Source organism: Nerophis lumbriciformis, linkage group LG10 (genome assembly GCF_033978685.3).
Source record: "Nerophis lumbriciformis linkage group LG10, RoL_Nlum_v2.1, whole genome shotgun sequence".
Lineage (NCBI taxonomy): Eukaryota > Metazoa > Chordata > Actinopteri > Syngnathiformes > Syngnathidae > Nerophis > Nerophis lumbriciformis.
This window is the reverse complement of record NC_084557.2, coordinates 19,588,813-19,613,276: the sequence shown is the minus strand read 5'-3', so window position 1 is coordinate 19,613,276 and position 24,464 is coordinate 19,588,813. Positions and strand designations below refer to the sequence as shown.

Here is a 24,464-nt window from a genome sequence, read left to right as displayed (position 1 = left end):
GATTTTTCTGTGTGGAGTTTGCATGTTCTTCCTGTGACTGCGTGGGTCCCCTCCGGGTACTCCGGCTTCCTCCCACCTCCAAAGACATGCACCTGGGGATAGGTTGATTGGCAACACTAAATTGGCCCTAGTGTGTGAATGTGAGTGTGAATGTTGTCTGTCTATCTGTGTTGGCCCTGCGATGAGATGGCGACTTGTCCAGGGTGTACCCCGCCTTCTGCTCGATTGTAGCTGAGATAGGCTCCAGCACCCCCCGCGACCCTGAAAGGAATAAGCGGTAGAAAATGGATGGATGGCTGGATGGATGTAAAAGCCAAATCAAAAAGGTGGGTCTTAAGCCTACTCCTAAAAACATCAACGTTCTCTGCAGCCCTGAGGTGCTCTGGCAAACTGTTCCATAAACACTTTCTTGTGGTTTAAATACCATATAATGGTGGTGCTTTGGACAACATTCTGCATAAATTATGTTTCACAGACTGTCTCCAAGCCGTCTTCGTGCTGAAGCCCTCCTCTTCCTCGACCTGGTCTCCACCCCGTCAGTCATGTTGTAGTTTTTAGCACTTCCATACGGAGGCTACTGACTGATATTAGTCAGAAATATGCGCTACTTTTTCAATCAATCAATCAATCAATCAATTCCTTTATTGTCATTGTCATAATAACACTTAAGTCATACATGAACAACGAGATTTTGTTTGAGCTTTGTCCAGCGGCATAGAAACTGCATTGATGTACAGGTTGACAATAGTTTACATTTTAGCATTTTAGCATTGTCAGGAAGATCGCGATAAGAGGGACGTTGGGGTGGGAACATTCAGATGTCTGATGGGTGTTACGTTGATGTTGCAGCAATGCAATGTCCAGAGCACAATTATTGAGGTGGTGAAGAGTGAGGTAATAAGATGGTACGGGGCAGCAAAGGGGCAGGCTGTTCATTTAGCAGTCTCACAGCCTGGGGATACAGACTGCGAGACATTCTGGTGGTCCTGGCGCGAATTGATCTATACCTCCTTCCAGAGGGTAGCAGGTTGAAGAGGCCATTTGCTGGGTGGTATCTGTCCTTCAGGATGTTGTGTACTCGTTTGTTAGAAATGGCAACAGCAAAGGACTTTCGCATGCATTTGCATGTAAACAATGCAAAGCAGAGAAAAACAAGGAACTTTTTGACTACAATTTTGGACTACAATTAAGTGAAAATGGCAGACAAAGCTCTTCGGGTAAGTATCTTCCATAAAGTGTATCGACATATCCTAACTCACGCAAAATACGTCTCTAAAGTTTCCAATTCCAAACGGCTCATTTAGAGCAAGTTTGGTATAACGCAAGATTGTTTTATAAATACAGTATCTCTAAAACAGGCACCAACAGGTAAGAAAAGTTGGTTTTGCATAATAGGACTTAAAGAATATGGTGGTTAGTTTTTAGGGAAGACTAGTTAGAAGTTAGGGGCCAACATGTTGTAATAGGCTGCACAGTTGTGGATCAATCAATCAATCAATCAATCAATGTTTATTTATATAGCCCTAAATCACAAGTGTCTCAAAGGGCTGCACAAGCCACAACGACATCCTCGGTACAGAGCCCACATCGATGTGAATGACTATGAGAAACCTTGGAGAGGACCGAGGGGGGGGGGGGGGGGGGGTTGCGTCTGCATGACGCAAAAGTCTTTCCTGTCGTTTACTTTTAATGCAAAAATCTAGATTTTTACCCTTCTTTCCCGGCGGCTTCCAGGTCCTGTTTTTTTTGTTCCCGTATTTTGATCTTCATGAAAAAAAATCCTTATTATTATTGCCGCTACTGCAGCGATCAGGTCCGCTTGACAAGTCTCGGCAACACTTGGTCGCATGCAACAGTAGTTGCGTGGTACGTAATTCAATCAAATTGGATGAACATGAAAATGACTGAAAATTAATCTCTGCCAAAAAATTAAAAAAAAGTGTAAATATCTTGAAAAATAGTACACTTGTTATATTTAACGAAAGAATAGCAGGCACCACCTTACACTTCCTCATACTTTCTGTAACATTGAGGGATGTCAATGTTTCCATTACCCCTAGAAATGCGCAAAACCTAAATATCGCAATAAGAAACTAGTAATGGAAACTCCCATATTTTGAAAAACCCATTTACAGGGCAGCTAAATACCGAATCGGCAGTGTGTCGATGCAGGACAACTAGGACAGACGGGTCTCCGATCTTGGTCTCGCTCTTGATCGGTTGGTCAAGGGTGGGGGGCCCTTGAAGCCCCAATTTGTCTGTGAATTCCTCGTTCACAATTCTCTCCCTAAAATTCCTTATTCGTGGCTTCTGCCATATGTAAGGACGTTGCCTTTGAGCGATTACCCGCTGCCTTTGTCTTCTATTGACAATCACGGCAAAAGCAGTGACTGCAATTGTAATCACAGCTCTAAAACCATGGTGTCGCAAAGCGTTCATCTTCCTCAAAGTGGAGTCTTGCGGAACGAGATTTTACAAGAATTACGACTCATGATGCAAAAACACCCTTTAACGGAAACAGCTACAGGTCACAAATGTTCTTAGTCTAAATTTTACAAATATAACTTTTATTTTGCGAAAAACAGCAATGGAAACGTTACTGTATTTTCATGTATGCAATAATACCAAGTTCCTCACAAGGATGCCTTATGTTAAACTAGAAAACTAGAGGAGTATGGGCAAGTGCCATGGGATTAACTCATGTAGTATTTTTATTTAATTATTTTAGTTTGTGATGGAAATTAAAATCCCTTATTTGTACCCATTTTCCTGGGAAATTTACCATATCGTGTATTGCAAATGTTGATGTTGAGGAATGGTCCCATGTCGTTTAGCCTAATTTACAAACCCCGTTTCCATATGAGTTGGGAAATTGTGTTAGATGTAAATATAAACGGAATACAATGATTTGCAAATCCTTTTCAACCCATATTCAATTGAATGCACTACAAAGACAAGATATTTGATGTTCAAACTCATAAACTTTTTTTTTTTTTTGCAAATAATAATTAACTTAGAATTTCATGGCTGCAACACATGCCAAAGTAGTTGGGAAAGGGCATGTTCACCACTGTGTTACATGGCCTTTCCTTTTAACAACACTCAGTAAATGTTTGGAAACTGAGGAGACACATTTTTAAGCTTCTCAGGTGGAATTCTTTCCCATTCTTGCTTGATGTACAGCTTAAGTTGTTCAACAGTCCGGGGGTCTCCCTTGTGGTATTTTAGGCTTCATAATGCGCCACACATTTTCAATGGGAGACAGGTCTAGACTACAGGCAGGCCAGTCTAGTATCCGCACTCTTTTACTATGAAGCCACGTTGATGTAACACCTGGCTTGGCATTGTCTTGCTGAAATAAGCAAGGGCGTCCATGGTAACGTTGCTTGGATGGCCACATATGTTGCTGCCTGTATGTACCTTTCAGCATTAATGGCGCCTTCCCAGATGTGTAAGTTACCCATGTCTTGGGCACTAATACACCCCCATACCATCACAGATGCTGGCTTTTCAACTTTGCGCCTATAACAATCCGGATGGTTCTTTTCCTCTTTGGTCCGGAGGACACGACGTCCACAGTTTCCAAAAATAATTTGAAATGTGGACTCGTCAGACCACAGAACACTTTTCCACTTTGTATCAGTTCATCTTAGATGAGCTCAGGCCCAGCGAAGCCGACGGCGTTTCTGGGTGTTGTTGATAAACAGTTTTCGCCTTGCATAGGAGAGTTTTAACTTGCACTTACAGATGTAGCAACCAACTGTAGTTACTGACAGTGGGTTTCTGAAGTGTTCCTGAGCCCATGTGGTGATATCCTTTACACACTGATGTCGTTTGTTGATGCAGTACAGCCTGAGGGATCGAAAGTCACGGGCTTAGCTGCTTACGTGCAGTGATTTCTCCAGATTCTCTGAACCCTTTGATGATATTACGGACCGTAGATGGTGAAATCCCTAAATTCCTTGCAATAGCTGGTTGAGAAAGGTTTTTCTTAAACTGTTCAACAATTTGCTCACGCATTTGTTGACAAAGTGGTGACCCTCGCCCCATCCTTGTTGGTGAATGACTGAGGATTTCATGGAATCTACTTTTATACCCAATCATGGCACCCACCTGTTCCCATTAGCCTGTTCACCTGTGGGATGTTCCAAATAAGTGTTTGATGAGCATTCCTCAACTTTATCAGTATTTATTGCCACCTTTCCCAACTTCTTTGTCACGTGTTGCTGGCGTCAAATTCTAAAGTTAATGATTATTTGCCAACAAAAAAAAGTTTATCAGTTTGAACATCAAATATGTTGTCTTTGTAGCATATTCAACTGAATATGGGTTGAAAATGATTTGCAAATCATTGTATTCCGTTTATATTTACATCTAACACAATTTCCCAACTCATATGGAAACGGGGTTTGTATTAATTTCACCTCATCCATTATAATTGTAATAATAATCCCATTATTTGTTCTATTTTTCTTATATTCACCCCACTTACATTACAATTCTCACACTCTGTCTCTAGCTTCCTGCATGCAGTGCAAGTTGACTCAAGCGTAATAACCAGGAAACACGATGTGGAGAGCCAACTTACACTCGTGTTTTTTGTTTATTGTAGTCAAGCTGGGGGCTCACGCAGGCAGAAATGAGCAACGACACGTTAAAAAACTAACTCAAAGTTGCTTATATCAGAACATTTGGTGACATTGGTTTTACGTGGTCTAATTGAAATTAAATTAGTTTATTTGAAATGACTTTATTTCGGTCATATAATCAACCATTTTGTGTGATCAATTTAACAGCACAGATGATACATATTAACAATCATACACATACACACACAAAAAGAAAAATAATGATTTAAAAAGGAATAGGCTGAAGCCAAGGCTTATATTTGCCTATCCTATACATTAACTGAAAATTAGATTTCCTGGAACATCAACGTTCAAAAAATCAATGGGATGAAAGTAATTGTTGCTATATTTTATTATTATTATTATTATTATTATTATTATTATTATTATTATTATTATTATTATTATTATTATTTTTATATATTATTTTGGGTCCCCAGTCCTTTTGGACTCCATGCCACTGGACCCTGACCCGGATCTGTCAAGGATCGTGTGGTGACTGTGCACCAGTCTCCCCACGTTAAACAAAGTCACGCACAGGCATCCTCGATAAAGGGATACCCCCCTACCAGGAGGATCGTCATTCTCGTTTCGAGTGACCGCCGATGATGATATTTTATAATTTTCCATGATTTCACCTTTCAAGGCTTTCTTAAACCTTAGCAAAGAACTACATGTCTTTAACTCATCACTGAGCTTGTTCCATCATTTAACTCCTAAAACTGAAGTACTTTTGTATTTTATATTCGTTCTTACTTTACATATTTCAAAAATCAATTATAGTTTTCTCATCTTAATTTAAATAACCTAAGAATACAAGCTGGAAAGCTGTTATTCTTTACTCGAAACACAATTTCCATTGTTTTTAAAAACACAATCTCTGAAAATGTTGACACAATAGAACTTATGAATAATGGATTGATAAGTTCATAGTAGCACACTTTGTGTATTATTCTATTTACCCTTTTTTGAAGTTGAATTATTAGGTGTATGTTTGCTTTATAAACATTTCCCCAAACTTCAACACAATATATTAGATATGGGGGGGAAAATGCATACAACTATGGTGTGTTCAAGGACAACTAAATAAAGTGGAAATGTAAAATTTTACATTTCTAAAAGTAGATTGTTGTTTTGATAAATGAATTGTGGCCATGGTCCGGGTGTTGGGTACTCCTGGTGTAGCCTTCAAAAGTGTTTGTTGACTTGAATTGTTTTGTTTGTTACGTTCCCTAAAGAGACAACATGGACATTATACTTTCTAGCTAAGATGCCTGTCATACTGTAAGTCCACACTACTCTCAGTTGAAGTTGAAAGCAAAATTGGGCAAAAAATTTGAATCCAAAAAAAAAAATCATATGCTCAAATTTCAAAATACATGAAAGTGAAATTTTTTTTATTGATATTTGTTAAAAAAAAAATTAAAAAAAGGAATTAAGCAATTGTAAATTACCACATAAAAACTAGATTTTCAGTTTCAAAGTATTTTTTTTTTCACGGTACCAAGCCCTAATTTAGCTTTATACATACATCTGTTCTAAATTCACACGTGGAAATTGAGAGACAGTGTTTTTTGCAGAGAACATCCACAGTGCTGCCGCCGAGCCTTTGACTTGCGAAAGTGTAGACTATCTTCCGTTGTTTGGTAACACCTTGCCTTCCTTGTGAAAGAGGGGAACCAGGGGTGTTAGTTTGCGCATGTGTCTCCAGTGCAGTAAAGGCATTTGAGATCTCCTGCTGAGTGAGCAATTGTTAATGCAGGCTAGGCTGAACGTGAATTATCTTGCCCCACTGTTTTCAATTAAGATTTGGACATGTAGGAACTGCAGTTATTGGAGCCCCTCATTGGTTGAGTCCACCGGGTTTACTCAGCCTTAATTGTTGAAGATAATTGTTGGCTCGTGTATACCTTCCCTTTGGGACGACTCTTGCTTCGGCTGTGCAGCAGCCAACTCTGCAAAGCATCGTAGCGGCAAAAGTACGACATTCATTTTTGCTACTGAAAGTTTGATTTTCGTTTTGCTGGAAGTTTTTTTTAAAATGACTTGGCCCCAACATTTGCTTCCTTCTTCTTTCCATGAGAAAAGGCCTATTTCTTTTATAATGTTGTCATGATAAAGTTCTATGGGTGCCGGTCCACACTGCAATATAGCAGACATCCAGAGGCACAGACCGTGGACTGATTCAAGTACATCGCGGTGTGGGTGGACAACAAGCTGGACTGGACTGTTAACACGGACCACTTGTACAGGAAAAGACAGAGCAGGCTGTACTTCCTGAGGAGGATGCGCTCCTTCAACAGTTGCAAAAAACTCTTATGGATGTACTACCAGTCTGTGGTTGCCAGTGTTCTGTTCTACATGGTAGTATGCTGGGGGGGGGGGGCAGTGCATCTAAGAAGGACAGCTCCAGACTGGAGAAACTGATCAGGCGGGCCGGCTCTACGATCGGAATAAAACTGGACTCACTGGTGACGGTGACAGAGAAGAGGACTGTGGAAAAAACTAGTGAGAATCCTGGATGATGCCAGTCACCCTCTGCATACCATTATCAGTAGCCAGAGGAGCCTGTTCAGTGCTAGAATGCTTCATCCCAAGTGCTAATCGACTAAAAAACTCCTTTGTTCCCCACGCCATCAGACTATACAACCTCTCTCCGGGGGGAAGGAGGGGTATTAAGATGACAGGGCAATACATTTTCATAACATGTGTCAGAGTATGTTGGTGACGAACCCCAAGATGCAGAGATGGCGGCAGGCTTGGTACAAGAAAACATGATTTAATTTAACACTATAGCAAAAAAAAAAAAAAAAGGGTACAAACAAAAGGCGCGCACAAAGCGGAGAACAAACTTGGCTATGAACTAAAATAGCACAAAGGCTAACTGTCGACAAGAAACAAAAACACTTACTGTGACACGAAGGAACTATGACATGAGCAGAGTGAACAAAAGTAGACAGAGCTACAACGACAGGTATTATGACAGGTAGTAGTGACAACAAGTGTTAGCGACAATGACAATATTCCAGCAGTGACTGGAGGGTAGGGCAGGTATAAATAGCAGCTGGCTGATTGACACCAGGTGTGGCCAGGCGCCAATCAGCCACAGCTGAGGGGACACAGCACTCAGGGAGACAAATAGGAAACAGAACCAAAACAAGAGTGCTGACAGGAAATACTACACACACAGAGGAAAAACTAAAACACAACCAAACTGTCAGGGGCAAGCCTGACAACATGGTCACTACTGCCTAGCTTCTCTTGTTATATTCTTATTTTTGCTGTTATATTTTTATTCTTATCGTACTATTTTCGATGTTATTTCCATTTATACTCCCATTATTTACTTTTTATTTTTTAAATTCGATCTCAATTCTCACTGCTGCTGGAATTTTAATTTTCCTGAGGGAACTCTCCTGAAGGAATCAATAAAGTACTATCCATCTATCTATCTATCTATCTATCTATCTATCTATCTATCTATCTATCTATCTATCTATCTATCTATCTATCTATCTATCTATCTATCTATCTATCTATCCAGCTATCTATCTATCTATCTATCCTATCCAATTCAATCCAATCCAATGGAGAATTTGTATTCACACAGACATGCCAGCTAATTATAAAGTACATCAGATTTTGTTGGAGCAGGTCCAAATTATTCACAAATCCCCCAAGTTAAAAGTGTGATCCCACTAATCTGACACCCATCCCACATATGCATTTTTTTAAATCATATTTTAGTCCCTCATTGTTTTGTGTATTAATGGTTTCTTTGCAATTACCTCAGATTGTTCAGGGTTTCTTGGCTGTTTTCTACAACCTGGGAGATGGAAGCTACAACCTGACATTGCCTTTCCATCACCTGAATGACGGCGAGTGGCACGATCTGGAAGTGGACCGCTTTGGCCGAGAGTTCAGCCTGCGCGTGGACGGGGGCGGAGGGCGGCGAGAGATAACGGCCTCTCCTGGGCGGAGTCAGGAGATCATTATCGACCCCTCTGTTGTGATGCTTGGAAATTCTTTCCCGTCGGGACACAACAGAAGCTTCCTTGGTAGGTGGACTCTTATAGGTAGAGTTCAAAGTTTAGTGAAGTCTTTGTGCGAACAAATTGTTTGCTAAATAGGGTTATTGATGACTAATCCATTCATCCATTTTCTACCGCTTGTCCCTTTCGGGGTTACGGGGGTTGCTGGAGCCTATCTCAGCTGCTTTCAGGCGGAAGGCGGGGTACACCCTGGACAAGTCGCCACCTTATCGCAGGGCCAACACAGATAGACAGACAACATTCACACTCACATTCACACACTAGGGCCAATTTAGTGTTGCCAATCAACCATACTTACCAACCTTGAGACCTCCAATTTCGGGAGGTGGGGGGCGTGGTTGGGGGCGTAGTTAAGAGGGGAGGAGTATTTTTACAGCTAGAATTCACCAAGTCAAGTATTTCATATATATATATATATATATATATATATATATATATATATATATATATATAATAAATGCTTGACGAAATACTAAGTCAAGTATTTCATCTATATATATATATGTATATATATATATATATAAGAAATACTTGACTTTCAGTGAATTCTAGCTATAAATATATATTTCTTTTATTATATATATATATATATATATATATACATATATATATATATATATATAAGAAATACTTGACGAAATATTAAGTCAAGTATTTCATATCTATATATATATATATATATATATATATATATATATATATATATATATATATATATATATATATATATATATATATATGTATATAATAAATACTTGAATTTCAGTGTTCATTTATTTACACATATACACACATATAACACTCACCTACTCATCGTTGAGTTAAGGGTTGAATTGTCCGTCCTTGTTCTATTCTCTGTCACTATTTTTCGAACCATGCTGAACACCCTCTCTGATGATGCATTGCTGTGTGGCACGCACAAAAGTGCTTTCATCAAATGCACTAGATGGCAGTATTGTCCTGTTTAAGAGTGTCACAACATTGCTGTTTACGGCAGACAAACTGCTTTACGGTAGACAAAAACGTGACTGCTGTTGTTGTGTGTTGTTGCCGCGCTGGGAGGACGTTAATGAAACTGCCTAACAATAAACCCACATAAGAAATTGAGAACTCGCCCTCGATCATTCTACAGTTACAACGTGATTGGGCAGGTATGCTGTTTATATTGTGAGTCCGCCTGAATTTCGGGAGATTTTCGGGAGAAGATTTGTCCCGGGAGGTTTTCGGGAGAAGCGCTGAATTTCGGGAGTCTCCCGGAAAATCCGGGAGGGTTGGCAAGTATGCAATCAACCTATCTCCAGGTGCATGTTTTTGGAGGTGGGAGGAAGCCACCTGATGGCTAATCAATAAGGTAATTTATGAATGCACCTTTCTGTACCATGCAAACACAAAGGACCTGAAGAGTTAACTAGACATTAAATTGTGTGAGTAATTGCTGCTACACCTCCTGATGCCTCCTTACTGCATAGCTCAAAGTGATCATCTGGTTTTAAGCGGATGAGCAGAAGTGAGTCAGTTGTACTGATCTGTATTTCAAAGTTGTGTTAAACTCATGTCTACCACAGTGTGAGTAAACTACACAGTGGAGAAAAGAACAAAGTCCAGAAATTCTGGCAACTTAGCCTCGGGGTTGTTTATTTGTTTGTGTACAGGGCATTGGCGCACCTTGGTCTCATTGGGTCAATTTTTTCTTTGTTTATAATTCTCTGTATTGGATGTTACTCCCCTGTCAGGGATGCAACTGGTGAATGAACAATGACTTTGCCTGAGCTACGTTGTCTCATTTTGGTACTTTCGTGCCACTTCTTTCCCCTCCTCTTTGCAGGCTGCATGCGAGATCTGAGATTTAACGATCGATCCATCGCCCTCGACAGTGAGCAGACTTCAGATGGACTTCAGGTGGTCTCCTCTCAGGGCGTGTCCCTGGGCTGCTCTTCAGAAGCCTGCAGGAAACACCATTGCTCCCCTCCTTTAGTCTGTGTGGACCTGTGGAGGCAACATGAATGCAGGTGCATATTTGAAGATTAGTAAACATATAGACATACAAACACAGCCCACTAGAACTTCCTTTTACTAAGGTTTTTTATAGTCAAATCTGATTTATTAAATTTTGGCCATAGGTGACAATCAGTTGCAATCAGCGGCATGGTTTTCTTTTAAGAACACAGCTAATGAGAATACAAACCCCATAACCAGTGAAGTTGGCAAAGAAAAACAAAATACAATGATTTGCAAATCTTTTTCAACTTATATTCAATTGAATAGACTGCAAAGACAAGATATTTAAGGTTCAAACTTTGTTCTTTTTACAAATATTAGCTCATTTGGAATTTGATGCCTGCAACATGTTTCAAAAAAGCTGGCACAAGTGTCAAAAAGACTGAGAAAGTTGAGGAATGCTCATCAAACATTTGTTCGGAACATCCCACAGGTGAACAGGCTAATTGGGAACAAGTGGGTGCTTTGATTGGGTATAAAAGAAGCTTCCATGAAATGCTCAGTCATTCACAAACATCGATGGGGTGAGGGTCACCACTTTGTGAACAAATGCGTGAGCAAATTGTCGAACAGTTTAAGAACAACATTTCTCAACAAGCTATTGCAAGTAATTTAAGGATTTCACCATCTACCGAAAAGTGTTCTGTGGTCTGACGAGTCCACATTTCAAATTGTTTTTGGAAACTGTGGACGTCATTTTCTCCGGACCAAAGAGGAAAAGAACCATCCTGATTATTATAGGCGCAAAGTTCAAAAGCCAGCATATGTGATGGTAGGGGTGTGTATTAGTGTCAAAGGCATGGGTAATTTACACATCTGTGAAGGCACCATTAATGCTGAAAGGTACATACAGGTTTTGGAGCAACATATGTTGCCATCCAAGCAACATTCTTTTCATGGACGCCCCTGCTTATTTCAGCAAGACAATGCCAAGCCACGTGTTACAACAATGTGGCTTCATAGTAAAAGAGTGCGGGTACTAGACTGGCCTGCCTGTAGTCCAGACCTGTCTCCCATTGAAAATGTGTGTTGTGCAATATGAAGCCTAAAATACCACAACGAGACCCCGGACTGTTGCACAACTTAAGCTGTAAATAAATCAAGCAAGAATAGGAAATAATTCCACTTCAAAAACTGGTCTCCTCAGTTCCCAAACGTTTACTGAGTGTTGTTCAAAGGGAAGGCCATGTAACACAGTGGTAAAAATGCCCCTGTGCCAACTTTTTTGCAACGTGTTGCTGCCATTCAATTTTAAGTGAATGATTATTTGCAAAAAAAAAATTAAGTTTCTCAGTTCGAACATTAAATATTTGGTCTTTGCAGTCTATTCAATTGACTATAAGTTGAAAATTGGGGGTTAAATCACCAAAATGATTCCCGGGCGCAGCCACCGCTGCTGCCCACTGCTCCCCTCACCTTCCAGGGGGTGATCAAGGGTGATGGGTCAAATGCAGAGAATAATTTCGCCACACCTAGTGTGTGTGTGACAATCATTGGTACTTTAACTTTAACTTTAACTTTAAAAGGATCTGCAAATAATTGTATTCTGTTTTTTATTTACGAATTACACAACGTGCCAACTTCACTGGTTTTGGGTTTTGTATATCATGGTACTACTACTCCCTGGTCACAAAGTGTCAGTAACGTCTGCTTTCTGGCACTGCCTTTTTACCAACCTGGCAATGATTGACAGCACGCAGCAGCTGACCAATCAGCGATTGTGTAAGAGCAAGTTGGCCTCCATACGGCCATATAAATCACGATCAAATAAGATAAATAAAAAATACAACCGAGAGGAGGTAGTTATGTTGTTGACTCAGACTTGCACTACGGGAATAGGAACGCAAATTGCAGCTGAAGTGTTTTTGAGTCCTCGTAGTGCAATGGCTTAAGTATCAGTCGTTAGTTCCGGCGAATATTGTTCAATTCCCAGTCATGACATACAAGAAATGCAATCTTGAAAAACCAAAGTTATATTATGACAATGTTTGTATTTTGCACACACATTTAATTATTGAACAATTTGTTTCCCATTCATATTTCTCCAAAACACGCATCTAATCCCTTAAAACTATGCCTCTTTAAACCTGCAACCCCTGTACGCAACCCTTCTAAAATTAAATGTTCGTTCCTGGATGGTAATGGAATTCTCCCAAAATTAACAAAATACATGTATAAAAGGCTGCGATGAGGTGGCGACTTGTCCAGGGTCTACCCCGCCTTCCGCCCGATTGTAGCTGAGATAGGCTCTAGCGACCCCGAAGGGAATAAGCGGTAGAAAATGGATGGATGGATGTATAAAAGGAATACAGTCTTTCATTTAAAAGAAAAAAACACAGATCTATTTTTCTACGTCAAAGAAAAAGGCTAGAACACTCAGATCAACATGGTAGCGATTGAATGGTTTAGTGCAGAGGTGTCAAACCCAAGGCCCCGGGGGCCAGTTGTGACCCGCCACATCATTTAACGTGGCCCGCAAAAGCCTGGAAACAATGCGCGTCAATAAAGTACTTTAAATGTATTTGTTGTTTTCATTTTGACAGAAAAAGAAATACATGTAATGCATGAAATTGCATATAATTGTATTCAATCATATATGAAGTAACAAATACAAATTTTCTTTCCTAAAATAAAAATAAATGCTCAAATATATGTATGAATCTGTAATAATAATGTTTTTCATCATAATGTAATATTGTGTTACATTTGTATGAGTTTAGGTTGGAAAGTAGTTATAACCTGTAATAATATTGAAATGTTAGTTTCATGTTTCCTAATAATGTAAAATATATTATATTATCATACATTACAAACTTTTTTTGTTTCTGTTTTCATATCTGATTAACTTATGATTCCAAATCAAGTTATCCATTAAATTTTTAATTGTTTGAAAATATTTATATATTTGAAAAAAACAAAACACTGGCTGCCCAGTTGCCAGATATTTACCCTAAAAGAAAACAGTGGTAACATTTTTCTATTTAAAAACGCAACAACCATAGACTTTACAGTAATCTGTCACCAGAATTTGATGGTAAAATATGGTGGTACCCTTTTTCTATTTACAGTAATATGATGTTAAAAAAACAACAACAAAAAATGATATGATACAATTCTGACTGAGCTGCCGGTCTACATTTAAAACATTTTTTTTTTGCAAAGTATGTAAAAAATATGAATGACCAAATGCATAAGCAATTGTGTAATATAATCAATCAATCAATAAATGTTTATTTATATAGCCCTAAATCACAAGTGTCTCAAAGGGCTGCACAAGCCACAACGACATCCTCGGTTCAGAGCCCACATCAGGGCAAGGAAAAACTCACAACCCAGTGGGACATCGATGTGAATGACTATGAGAAATCTTGGAGAGGAACGCAGATGTGTGTGACGCCGCACCGATCCGCCTGTCGATCTCACGATTCACTCTTCCCTCACTCCTGAACAAGACTCCGAGGTACTTGAACTCCTCCACTTGGGGCAAGATCTCCTCCCCAACCCGGAGATGGCACTGCACCCTTTTCCGGGCGAGAACCATGGACTCGGACTTGGAGGTGCTGATTCCCATCCCAGTCGCTTCACACTCGGTTGCGAACCGATCCAGTGAGAGCTGAAGATCTTGGCCAGATGAAGCCATCAGGACCACACCATCTGCAAATAGCAGAGACCTAATCCTGCAGCCACTAAACCAGATACCCTCAACTCCTTGACTGCGCCTACAAATTCTGTCCATAAAAGTTATGAACAGAATCGGTGACAAAGGACAGCCTTGGCGGAGTCCAACCCTCACTGGAAACGGACAAACAAAATCATCCTTATTTATTAATATTCATTTATTACTCACTATTAAAAGCAGCCCTCTGAGAGTAGCCATAACTGCGATGTGGCCCCTCGTGCCGAAAAGACGTTCAAGCTTGAAAATGTAGAGCAGGGGTGCCCAAAGTGGGCAAAGTGAGTCGTTTTGTTTAGACCGCCAAAGGGTGGCTTTCCAAATTTAATACATATTCATTCTGACCTCTTTCAAGCTCACACAATCATTGATGGCCTGTCCGCAAAACTAACTGGTCGCCATCTATCGTACGTGACAATTTTTATTACCATATTTATGGCGGCACAGGGCTAAACTCCTCACTCACGGGGCTGCTGCACAATTAAAATCACTGTCTTTGGCTCGTGACTCATTAGTTCTTTTTTTTACTAAGGCGCTTGGAGGCTAAAATTCCAGGCACAGAAGGAGTAAAAAAGTGAACCTTGCACCTTAAGCCATCCTTACAGCCAACCATTCTATTCATGTGCACATCAGGGAGACTCACATTAATAAGCAAAATATCTCAGAAAGGTAAGACATCTGCCAAGGCCAAATTGTTATTAAAAATTAGACATCATTAGTTTGTTTATCTCGCTGTTTGTCTGCTGAATTATTCAGCGGGCCACATAACTAATTTCCATATAACTTTGTGAGGACGGTTGTTATGCTTTGGCTGTGGTCTGCAGTCTCGCACCACTCATTCATGTCTGTTTGGGTATCATTTACATCAGTGTTTTTTAACCATAGGGCTGGGGCCTATTGTTGATCCAGGAGCGCCCCCGGAGGGCCGTCAAAAAAGATATATTCCTTGTAAGTGTGAATGTGGTCTATCTGTGTAGGCCCTGCGATGAGGTGACGACTTGTCCAAGGTGTACCCAGCATTCCGCCCGAGTGTAGCTGAGTTAGGCTTCAGACCCCCCCACTACCCTGAAAGGGACAAACGGTAGAAAATGGATGGAAGAATGGATTGATGTATTATGATGATAGTATATATGATAGCATATATCTGTATCATGAATCAATTTAAGTGGACCCCGACTTAAACAAGTTGAAAAACTTATTCGGGTGTTACCATTTAGTGGTCAATTGTATGGAATATGTACTTCACTGTGCAACCTACTATTAAAAGTCTCAATCAATCAATCAATCAATCCTTATAGGCTGCAGCGGTACTCGGTTGTAATTCACTTTTCCACCACTTGTGGCAGTAATGACAATCTCAGACAAACATAAAAAGGTATGCAGCTAAAGTCATAAGTTTCCATCCATCCATTTTCTACCGCTTGTCCCTTTCGGGGTCGTTGGAGCCTATAATGCAAAAATGATGACAAAAGTGGGAGAGCGGTATTTTCATTTGCACATATATATATATATATATATATATATATATATATATATATATATATATATATATATATATATATATATATATACAGTATTTGGTAACACTTTAGTATGGGGAACATATTCACCATTAATTAGTTGCTTATGAGCTTATTAGTAACATATTGGCTCTTAATTAGTCAATATTAAGTACTTATTTATGCCTTATTCTGCATGGCCTTATTGTACAACCAGTAAGCCATTAACTAAGAGTCTTCCCTCAATAACCTCAGAATGATTCCTTATTAGTACTAAGTAAGGACGTTGTTGTATATGATTCCCCCTTTAATACCACTTAATTAATATGGTCTGTTCTTACATAACAAAACACAAAACTACAATAACCCTAACCCTTAAGTCTTTGTTACTTAGAATATGTTCCCCTAGTGTCCAAATAACTCTAAATTAAGTCTTTGTTACTTAGAATATGTTCCCCATACTAAATTGTTACCATTATTATTTATTCCTGATATTAAGTATTTTAGCACTACACAATTGTATGTATATGAATGTTTTCTTATTAGTCCCTTTTAGGCAGTATATTTGATTAGTACTTATTTTTCTCATCAGCCTGACCTAAGCCTAAGATTTATGTGTCATATAATATGTGTTTGTTACTAACACATGGTTTTCTTTATTTGACAAGGTTGTAAACTAAATAGGTTAGATATAAATATTGAATGTGATTAAAATCAAGTGTAAGATTACTAATTCAGTGTAAATATTTGAGTGGGTCCCGGTATCGATACCGCCGAAACCAGATCTTTATGCTCTCATATCAATTCTCAAATCAAAATATCAATAATTTTGATAGTTTATTTGAGATATGCAGGAACACGGTGTAAAGTAACTAAATCATTTAGATCTAGTTTTAATAATTTTCCTTCCGCACAAGTAATATGCATGAAAGAAAAGGACTGGCAATTAGAATTAGTCAGTATTGTAAAACAAGTGTATGCATCTTTTTTATTATATGATATTTGGAGACACTACACACAGAGTTGAATATAAATAAGATAACACATTCAGTGCAAAATAATGCCATCATTTGTTTCGCCCTTTTATATGTGTTAGTTATAATTTGTTTGAAGATAATTACCCAAGAACAGCAACACTTGAACTACGTTACTTTTTAAATTTTACCAGACACATTAAAAGTGCCATATGTAGTAATGTGGCCAGAAATGGTACTGCAATCACGGTCTAAATTCTGTAGTCCCCTCCCACTCTACATGACTGAGGTTGCCAGATACGCAGCCAAATCCTACTCAAATGAACTTCAAATGGCAATCGACGAGTCCTACAATGTAGGTTTCTCTTGTTTATGCTTCTTGCAAGATGTTTTACTAAGTAATTATGCCACATTTTACTGATGTCGATTAGCCAAATGTATTTGTAAAGTTACGCAGCGATATTTTTGTCGGGAGTCGGGACAGATTGTTGGTATTACCCTGCTAAAATGTGTAGTTTGGCCGCACGGACCACCATCAAAATAATTGTATATAATAATATATAATATTTTATGTATCGAATAGGCCTACTTTGATGGCAAGCCAAGACCAACAGTACAATTACCACCACATTTCGTTCAGCATAACTCCATGTTGCATCCAACCTGACGCACTGCATTCTCTTCCATTTACGCACACCACCATCTTTTAGTGCAGAGTGCGATTCTGTGAGCCAACCCACGTTATGCAAAAACCACGTTACGCATAAATCATATAGTCTACTACCATGTCAATACACAAAGTAGAAAATCATTGCATGTAATGCGTTATATGGTGGCAAGCAAATGCCACCCCGTATGTGCCTGATGCACATACAGTACCAGAAACCGTAAATAGCCGTGAACACATACCCTTAGGTTTTATTTGTCGAAAAAATATTTTGCCCTGTCAGTTGGATGACACATCGATATACAGGCTAACGGGCATATATTTCCACTGTTAGCCTGCATGCTAAGCTACACTAGTGTGATGGTGCTTTGCTCCTAAGCATTCGTTGCACGAACATCCTAGCTTTGTTAGACAAGATCATAGACTGTATTGGACAATAGAGTTTACAGAGGCGGTATCGTACCGAATATGATTCATTAGTATCGCGGTACTATACCAATACCGGTATACCGTACAACCCTAGTGTGATGGACCCGAGTGGTGGTATATTAAAATCTAGTAAAATTTTGCTTAAAACAAATGTAAATATTAAGAACCCAATGTAGTGAGAGCAACCGTCCCAAAATAAGGAAAGATAATGATGCTCAGTTACAATTTATTCAATACAAATTAAAAATACAGTCAAGTTGATAGCACTAAAAATACCAATTGGTAAACAATAATATAGGTGAGGGTACAGCCACGACAGGCGTGGTCAGTGTCCTGGCTCCGCTCACTTCCACGGCGTCCTCCTGCACACAAATTAAATCGGAGGCAGGCCACGGGGATAAAATAATCTAAAAACACGGAGACGCTCTCAGGGCTGACGTCACACTTACACGCAAGGTCTGCTGTAGTTCCGCGTAGAAATATTGAGTACGCCCACTCTCCTCACCAGTCTCCGGTGGGACCTACGTGGCCGTACACGCCCCGTCTCGCCTCTTGGTCGCTCCCGGGAGTCACCGCAGGTCTCTGGGTCCCGACTGCTCCTGCCCACAGGACCACACAGCCAGCGTACAATGCACGAGCCCGCAAGCCCACAGCCAAAGGCAGTTTGATCACCCTCACATATCCACAATCCACGACACTTACTTCGGAAGCAGAGTTTCCTCTGCCCCTGCGTGTTGTGGACTTCTTGGGGTTCACTCCGGTAGCTTGCGGGGTCTGCTGCGTAGTCCTGGATTCCTTCCCAGCCTGCCGGGGTCCACCCGGACTCTCTTGGCAAAGCCTGTCGATACTCTCCGGTCGCTCTTCCTTCCGTTCGCTTCCCCCTCCTGTCGCTTCCCTCAATCCTTGCCTGTTCTCTCCTTTTAAATGTGCAGTCCTATTGCTCCACAGGTGCGTCTAATTTCAGGTGCCGTTCGATTGGGCACCTTGGTTGTCAGGGGCAACAAGCTAAAAGGGGCAAGTCTTAAAATACCGGCAAAGTCCACAAGGTGTAAAAACATGCAATTAAAAATACAATCAAATTCCACAGCAATAAAAACATGCAATTAAAATCCACAACAATAAAAACACTAAGACATGCATGGCAATGAAACATAAAAAAATAAAATCCCCTACTTGTGTCCCATCACACAATCAATCAATCAATCAATCAATGTTTTCACACTAGTACATTCAAGTGTACAAAGGGTGTGTATACAGTACAATGAGTTTGGTTAGTATGATACTAAACTTCAGCAGCAATCTCATTGTACTTTTAAACACTGCATGATCACCAAGTCGTCTGCCTGTGATTTTGTTCCTCCCAAACTGTGTGTGACTTTACTCAGTGCCCGGATGTCCAAATTCTATGGTTCCAGGACCGCCTCAGGGTACAAGGCGCCAAGAGCAAGCGGTGGGCACAGGCAAAAAATATTCAGAGGCTTTTGTATGAATATAATGAGGGACTACTACTTGGAAGCCAATTTTAGCGATTTGGTCGCTTTTCATCATTTTTCAGACAGAACAATTGACTGTCTTTCAGGAGCATATCTTTGAATATGATTTCAACTTTGGTCCAAGCGCATTTAGGCTCATTTTCTTCCTGATAGTTTTGTCCAACACTCTGGATGTCAGACATTGTTTTCAGCAATATGATCGTTTTCGTCCATAATGGTCTAAATTTATTTGCTCAAAAACAAACTACCAGTTGTCAGTAAAAATTTACTTCAATCAATCAATCAATCAAAGTTTATTCATACAGCCCTTAATCACAAGCGTCTCAAAGGGCTGCACAAGCCACAACAACATCCTCGACTCAGATCCCACGTCAGGGCAAGAAAAAAACTCAACCCAATGGGAAACAATGAGAAACCTTGGAGGGGACCGCCCCTGGCCGACCGGTGCAATGGGCGTCGAGTGGATCTAGTTAATAGTGTGAGAGTCCAGTCCATAGTGGGGCCAGCAAGGGATCATCTTGAGTGGAGACAAGTCAGCAGCGCAGAGACGTCCCCAACTGATGCACAGATGAATGGTCCACCCCGGGTCATGACTTTGAACAGCTAGCGGATCATCTGTGGTCACCTAATAACCTCTCTACGCAGGAGAGGGGGGCAGAGCAGAAAAGAGATGGCAGATCAACTGGTCTAATACGGGGGTCGATTTAAAGGCTAGCGTATACAAATTAGTTTTAAGATTGGACTTAAATGCTTCTATTGTAATCACTACTTGTAATCATTAAGGGAAGGAACTGAACAAACAATGTTCTCTGCCTCCGTCTTTATCTCTTGTACTTATTTGCCTTGAGAATATCTTGGTTATTTCTTCGGTATGTTGCCTGAAGTCACCAGGGCCATCCTATCAGTTTTGCAACATTTAAAAGGAAAATAAGACACTAAGACACGAGCGTAGGCCAACACAGTTTGACATTCAGCAAGTTAGGGTTTTTTATTTATTTATTTATTTTAAATGTTTTCTTTTATGTTCTAATCTTTCATTTCCGTTTTTGAGCCTGACTCTGTACCTTGTGGTAAACCTTTTGTATTTACATTCATGAAGGTGTCTCCCGATTACCGACTTTGACAATGATACATGTACCTCTTTAAGATTGCTCTTGAACTGATTGAATTTTGTTTATTCAGCAAGTGGTGGGAAAAGTGCATTCATGCATTTTGTTAGCCCGGTGATGCTCCTCTTCTTTGTAGACTGAAACATTTATTTGTGCCTGCGTTTTTTTTGCCTAATGATGTCCTTCTTCATCATCTTGTCACATCTCTCACTTATTTTAGCTGCATCTTGATAGTCTCCACGGACAATTACATGCAAATTCTTAACTTCAGCATGTTTATTTGCAAAGAACAACACCTTAACCAGGTCATGAAACTCATCTGTAGTCTGGTGAAGGTAGACCAGTGGATGCATATACAAATGAAGTATTACTCCTAAATAACTGTTTTCCACTCCACTAACTTAAAATTCGAAGTCCACACTGTATGGTTTTGTTAAAAAATAATTTGTCGGCCATACATTCTTGTCTGCAGACAAAATGGGTACTGAATTTGATACTTTTATAGGTACCGACCAAAGCTTTGTTGCACGGAACGTCATGCCCAGTTGCAGACTCAGCACTGGCACAAACACTTGCCAAAATAAAATGAATGAAATTAGTTTATTTCGGTCATATAATTAACCATTTTGTGTGATCAATTTAACAGCACAGATTATACATATTAACAATCACACACACACACACAAAAAGAAAAATAATGACCAAAAAAGGAATAGGCTGAAGCCAAGGCTTATATTTGCCTATCCTATACATTCACTGAAAACTAGATTGCCTGGAACATCTACGTTAAAAAAATCAATGGGATGGAAAGTAAGCTATAGGGTCCGTGTACCTTCCGATTATTCTATTTCCCATTCTTAAACCCAAAACAAAATTTTGGCCGTTTTTCGATAAAAAAAAAAAATGAATGGCAGATTTTAAAACAAACATAAAAGGGTTGATTTTTCATTAAAATATTGCCCCAAAAAATTTAATTTTGTGCGGTTTTCTTTTTATGGATTTTTGTTTTTCCAGATAAACACAAACATCATCCAAAATGCAAAAATGCCTGTTTATCTGTGTGACGACAAATTGAACCGGAAGCAGTATTTGAGCTTTTACTTTGCGTTTAGCATGTTTCATAAATGAAAATAGAAAAAATGGCCCGAAATGTGTTTTTTGATTTAAATTTCAAAATTCGAAATATAATGAATGTAAGGTACACGGACCCTATATTTTAAAAATTTTTTCATTATTTTACCAGTCAAGGCTTTCTTAAACCTTAACAAAGAAGTACATGTCATCAACTCATCACTGAGCTTGTTCCATCATTTAACTTCTAAAACTGAAATACATTTGTATTTTATATTCCTTCTTACTTTACATATTTCAAAAATCAAGATCTCCCGTAAATTATAATTTTCTCCTCTTAATTTAAATAACCTAAGAATAAAAGCTGGAAGGCTGTTGTTCTTTACTCGAAACCAAATTTCCATTGTTTTTACAAACACATTATCTTGAAAATTTTAACACAAACACACAAAAAAAGAAACACAAAAGCAAGTCAAGCACTAAGTCCGAACTCAGCCGTACTGCCTCTTGGTAATGTTACAGTTTTCCGTGCCAACAAAGCAAGAAGACGGCACTTAAACGTACAGCAAGTCTCCACTTTTCAAAATGCGCTTTTCTAATCTAATAATACACAAATTGAACTATTCAAATTGTGTATTAGCCCATCTATGGCAACTTGATTTATTTTTTGACAGGGTTCCTACTGTAAGTTGAAGATGGCTCATTTGAGCATCATAACTGAAATATGTTTTATTGTAAATATAGCAAATACATGAGCTATAGCACATAATTAATACATATGTTTCCTGGACTCTGTAAGTATGTGCTGATTTTAAATATACGGAAGGGTTATATGCTAGTCACCAGTGGCTGCTTTTCCTGGTTTAAACAAAATGTGCATGAACACACATTGTTTTTTATGTTGACAGACATTTCTTTGAAACTCCACTTCGGTCGATTGACTTTTTTTCTTTATTTTTTTTTTTACCACCGGTGAAAAGGAAATGTGCATTTTTGAAAATATGCGCATTGGTGATCGTTCCTGCTTGAAGAGTTCTATTTCCCAGCAGTGCGTAGTGATTGGCGAGCACTGGGAAAACAGAGGGGGAGATATTGTAGGAGAGAGCTGCTTTGTGTGCACCATGAGAAGGCTGAGGTTGTTGTTTCGGTGTGGCGGCTTGCCTGATCGACCGCATTTTATATGCACACAAAAACATCAGAATCTGGGAGATTTGTAACTTCAGTCGAGCTGTCGTTAGATAAGGGCAATTCCTTTTTGCAGAACCCGGAATTGCTGGTATGACTGAGCATGAACCTGAGGAGCAATGCATTGTTGTCGTTTCAATGATCCCTCTTGATTATTTTATCACCTATCTTTAATGTGTTGTTTTGTACAGACACATTGTAATAGTTAAAGGGGCAGTTTGTAACATTTACACAAATGCCTAGAGGGTGTCAACTTTACAAAGTATTTGACACAATATATCCCGCCCTCTTCTCGTACATAATAATCAGCATTAGCTTTAGATGTTGTTTGCTAATAATACAAATTTGGATAGCTAGTATTAGCTGTCATTGATTGTATATTCCAATACAATATTTCCAAATGTCCAAACAATTTTTGTGATAAAATATCAGAAGCTGCATTCCATTTCTATGCAGACGACGCGGTCATATATTGTCCATCCCCCTCTGCAGTGCAAACCCTTGAACTCTTGCAGTCTGCTTTTGATGTTGTTCAGTACCAGCTGAGCCAACTTAGGCTAGTGCTAAATGCAGACAAATCTAAGGTGATGTTATTCTCAAATGGCAAACGGCTGCCATTGAACATCCCGAAAATATTGACCTGTCATGGGGTCGAGCTTGAGTTGGTCACAACATAGAAGTACTTAGGAATTGTTATTGATGAGAGATTGTCTTTTAAAGCACGCATAGAAAAACTTGTCTTTAAGCTTAAAATTAAATTGTTTTTTTTCTCTCAGAAATACGTCTTGTTTTTCCCTAAAAGTTAGGAAACATCTGATCTCATCCACCTTTATTCCTTTACTTGATTATGGAGACTTGCTTTTTATGAATGCACCTGGCACTTACTTGAAAAAACTAGACACTGTATAGCACTGTGCCTTACGTTTTATTACTGGTTGTGGAAATCTTGTACACAATTGTACTTTGTATGCAATGGCAAACTGTCCATCTTTTACTGCCCGAAGACTTTCTCGATGGATAGTTTTTATATATAAATGTCTTCTTGGACTTGTCCCCACCTATCTGTGTGCCTTTGTGTGTAGAGACTCCAGTCATTACAGCCTACGCTCACAGGAGGTCCTCCACATGTTGGTTCCTAGAGCCAACACAGAACTTGGAAAAAATGCATTCAGTTATGCTGCTCCCTGGTCATGGAATGACATCCAGAAAGATCTGAGGCTACCAGAATTGATCACTTTGGGGGAGTTTAAGTCCATTTTAAAAGATCGAGAAATCAGTTCTCTTGGGAAATGTACTTAGTTTTAAATTGAATTATTACTTAATCGTTTTGAATTATTTTTGACCTGTTGTGGTATGACTGCTGTTGTTCTGTTGTATTGTCTTGTTGTAATTGTTATTGTAACTTTGTTTGTGCCGCCCTCTTTGTCAGGTCGCTCTTAAAAAAGAGATTTTAATCTCAATGAGTCATAACAACAACATGACTGCAAATTGTTTGTTCCTTCTCTTGGACTGTAATTGTGAAAAATATAGACAATTGTCAAACAAAGGTGCTCTGTTAAACCAGTTTGCCTGTGGTGTTATTGTTATATTTTTTGCTCTGAAAAATGTTATCCTGAGGAAATTGCAATCAACACCTTTAAGGTAGAGTTGTTTATAGTCTTGTACACTTTAGGTGGTAATCTGACT

The 24,464-nt window shown here is 39.2% G+C and overlaps 1 protein-coding gene across 2 annotated transcripts in view; it reads left to right on the top strand.

Moving 5' to 3' along the window:
• Window positions 1-24,464, top strand: part of LOC133612574 (neural-cadherin-like) — a 347,009-nt gene that overhangs the window by 282,925 nt on the left and 39,620 nt on the right. For both annotated transcript variants that reach the window (XM_061970110.1, XM_061970109.1), the window contains exons 29-30: window positions 8,422-8,686; window positions 10,506-10,689. In XM_061970110.1, the coding sequence (XP_061826094.1) occupies window positions 8,422-8,686; window positions 10,506-10,689 (449 nt within the window). The remainder of the gene's footprint in view (window positions 1-8,421; window positions 8,687-10,505; window positions 10,690-24,464) is intronic.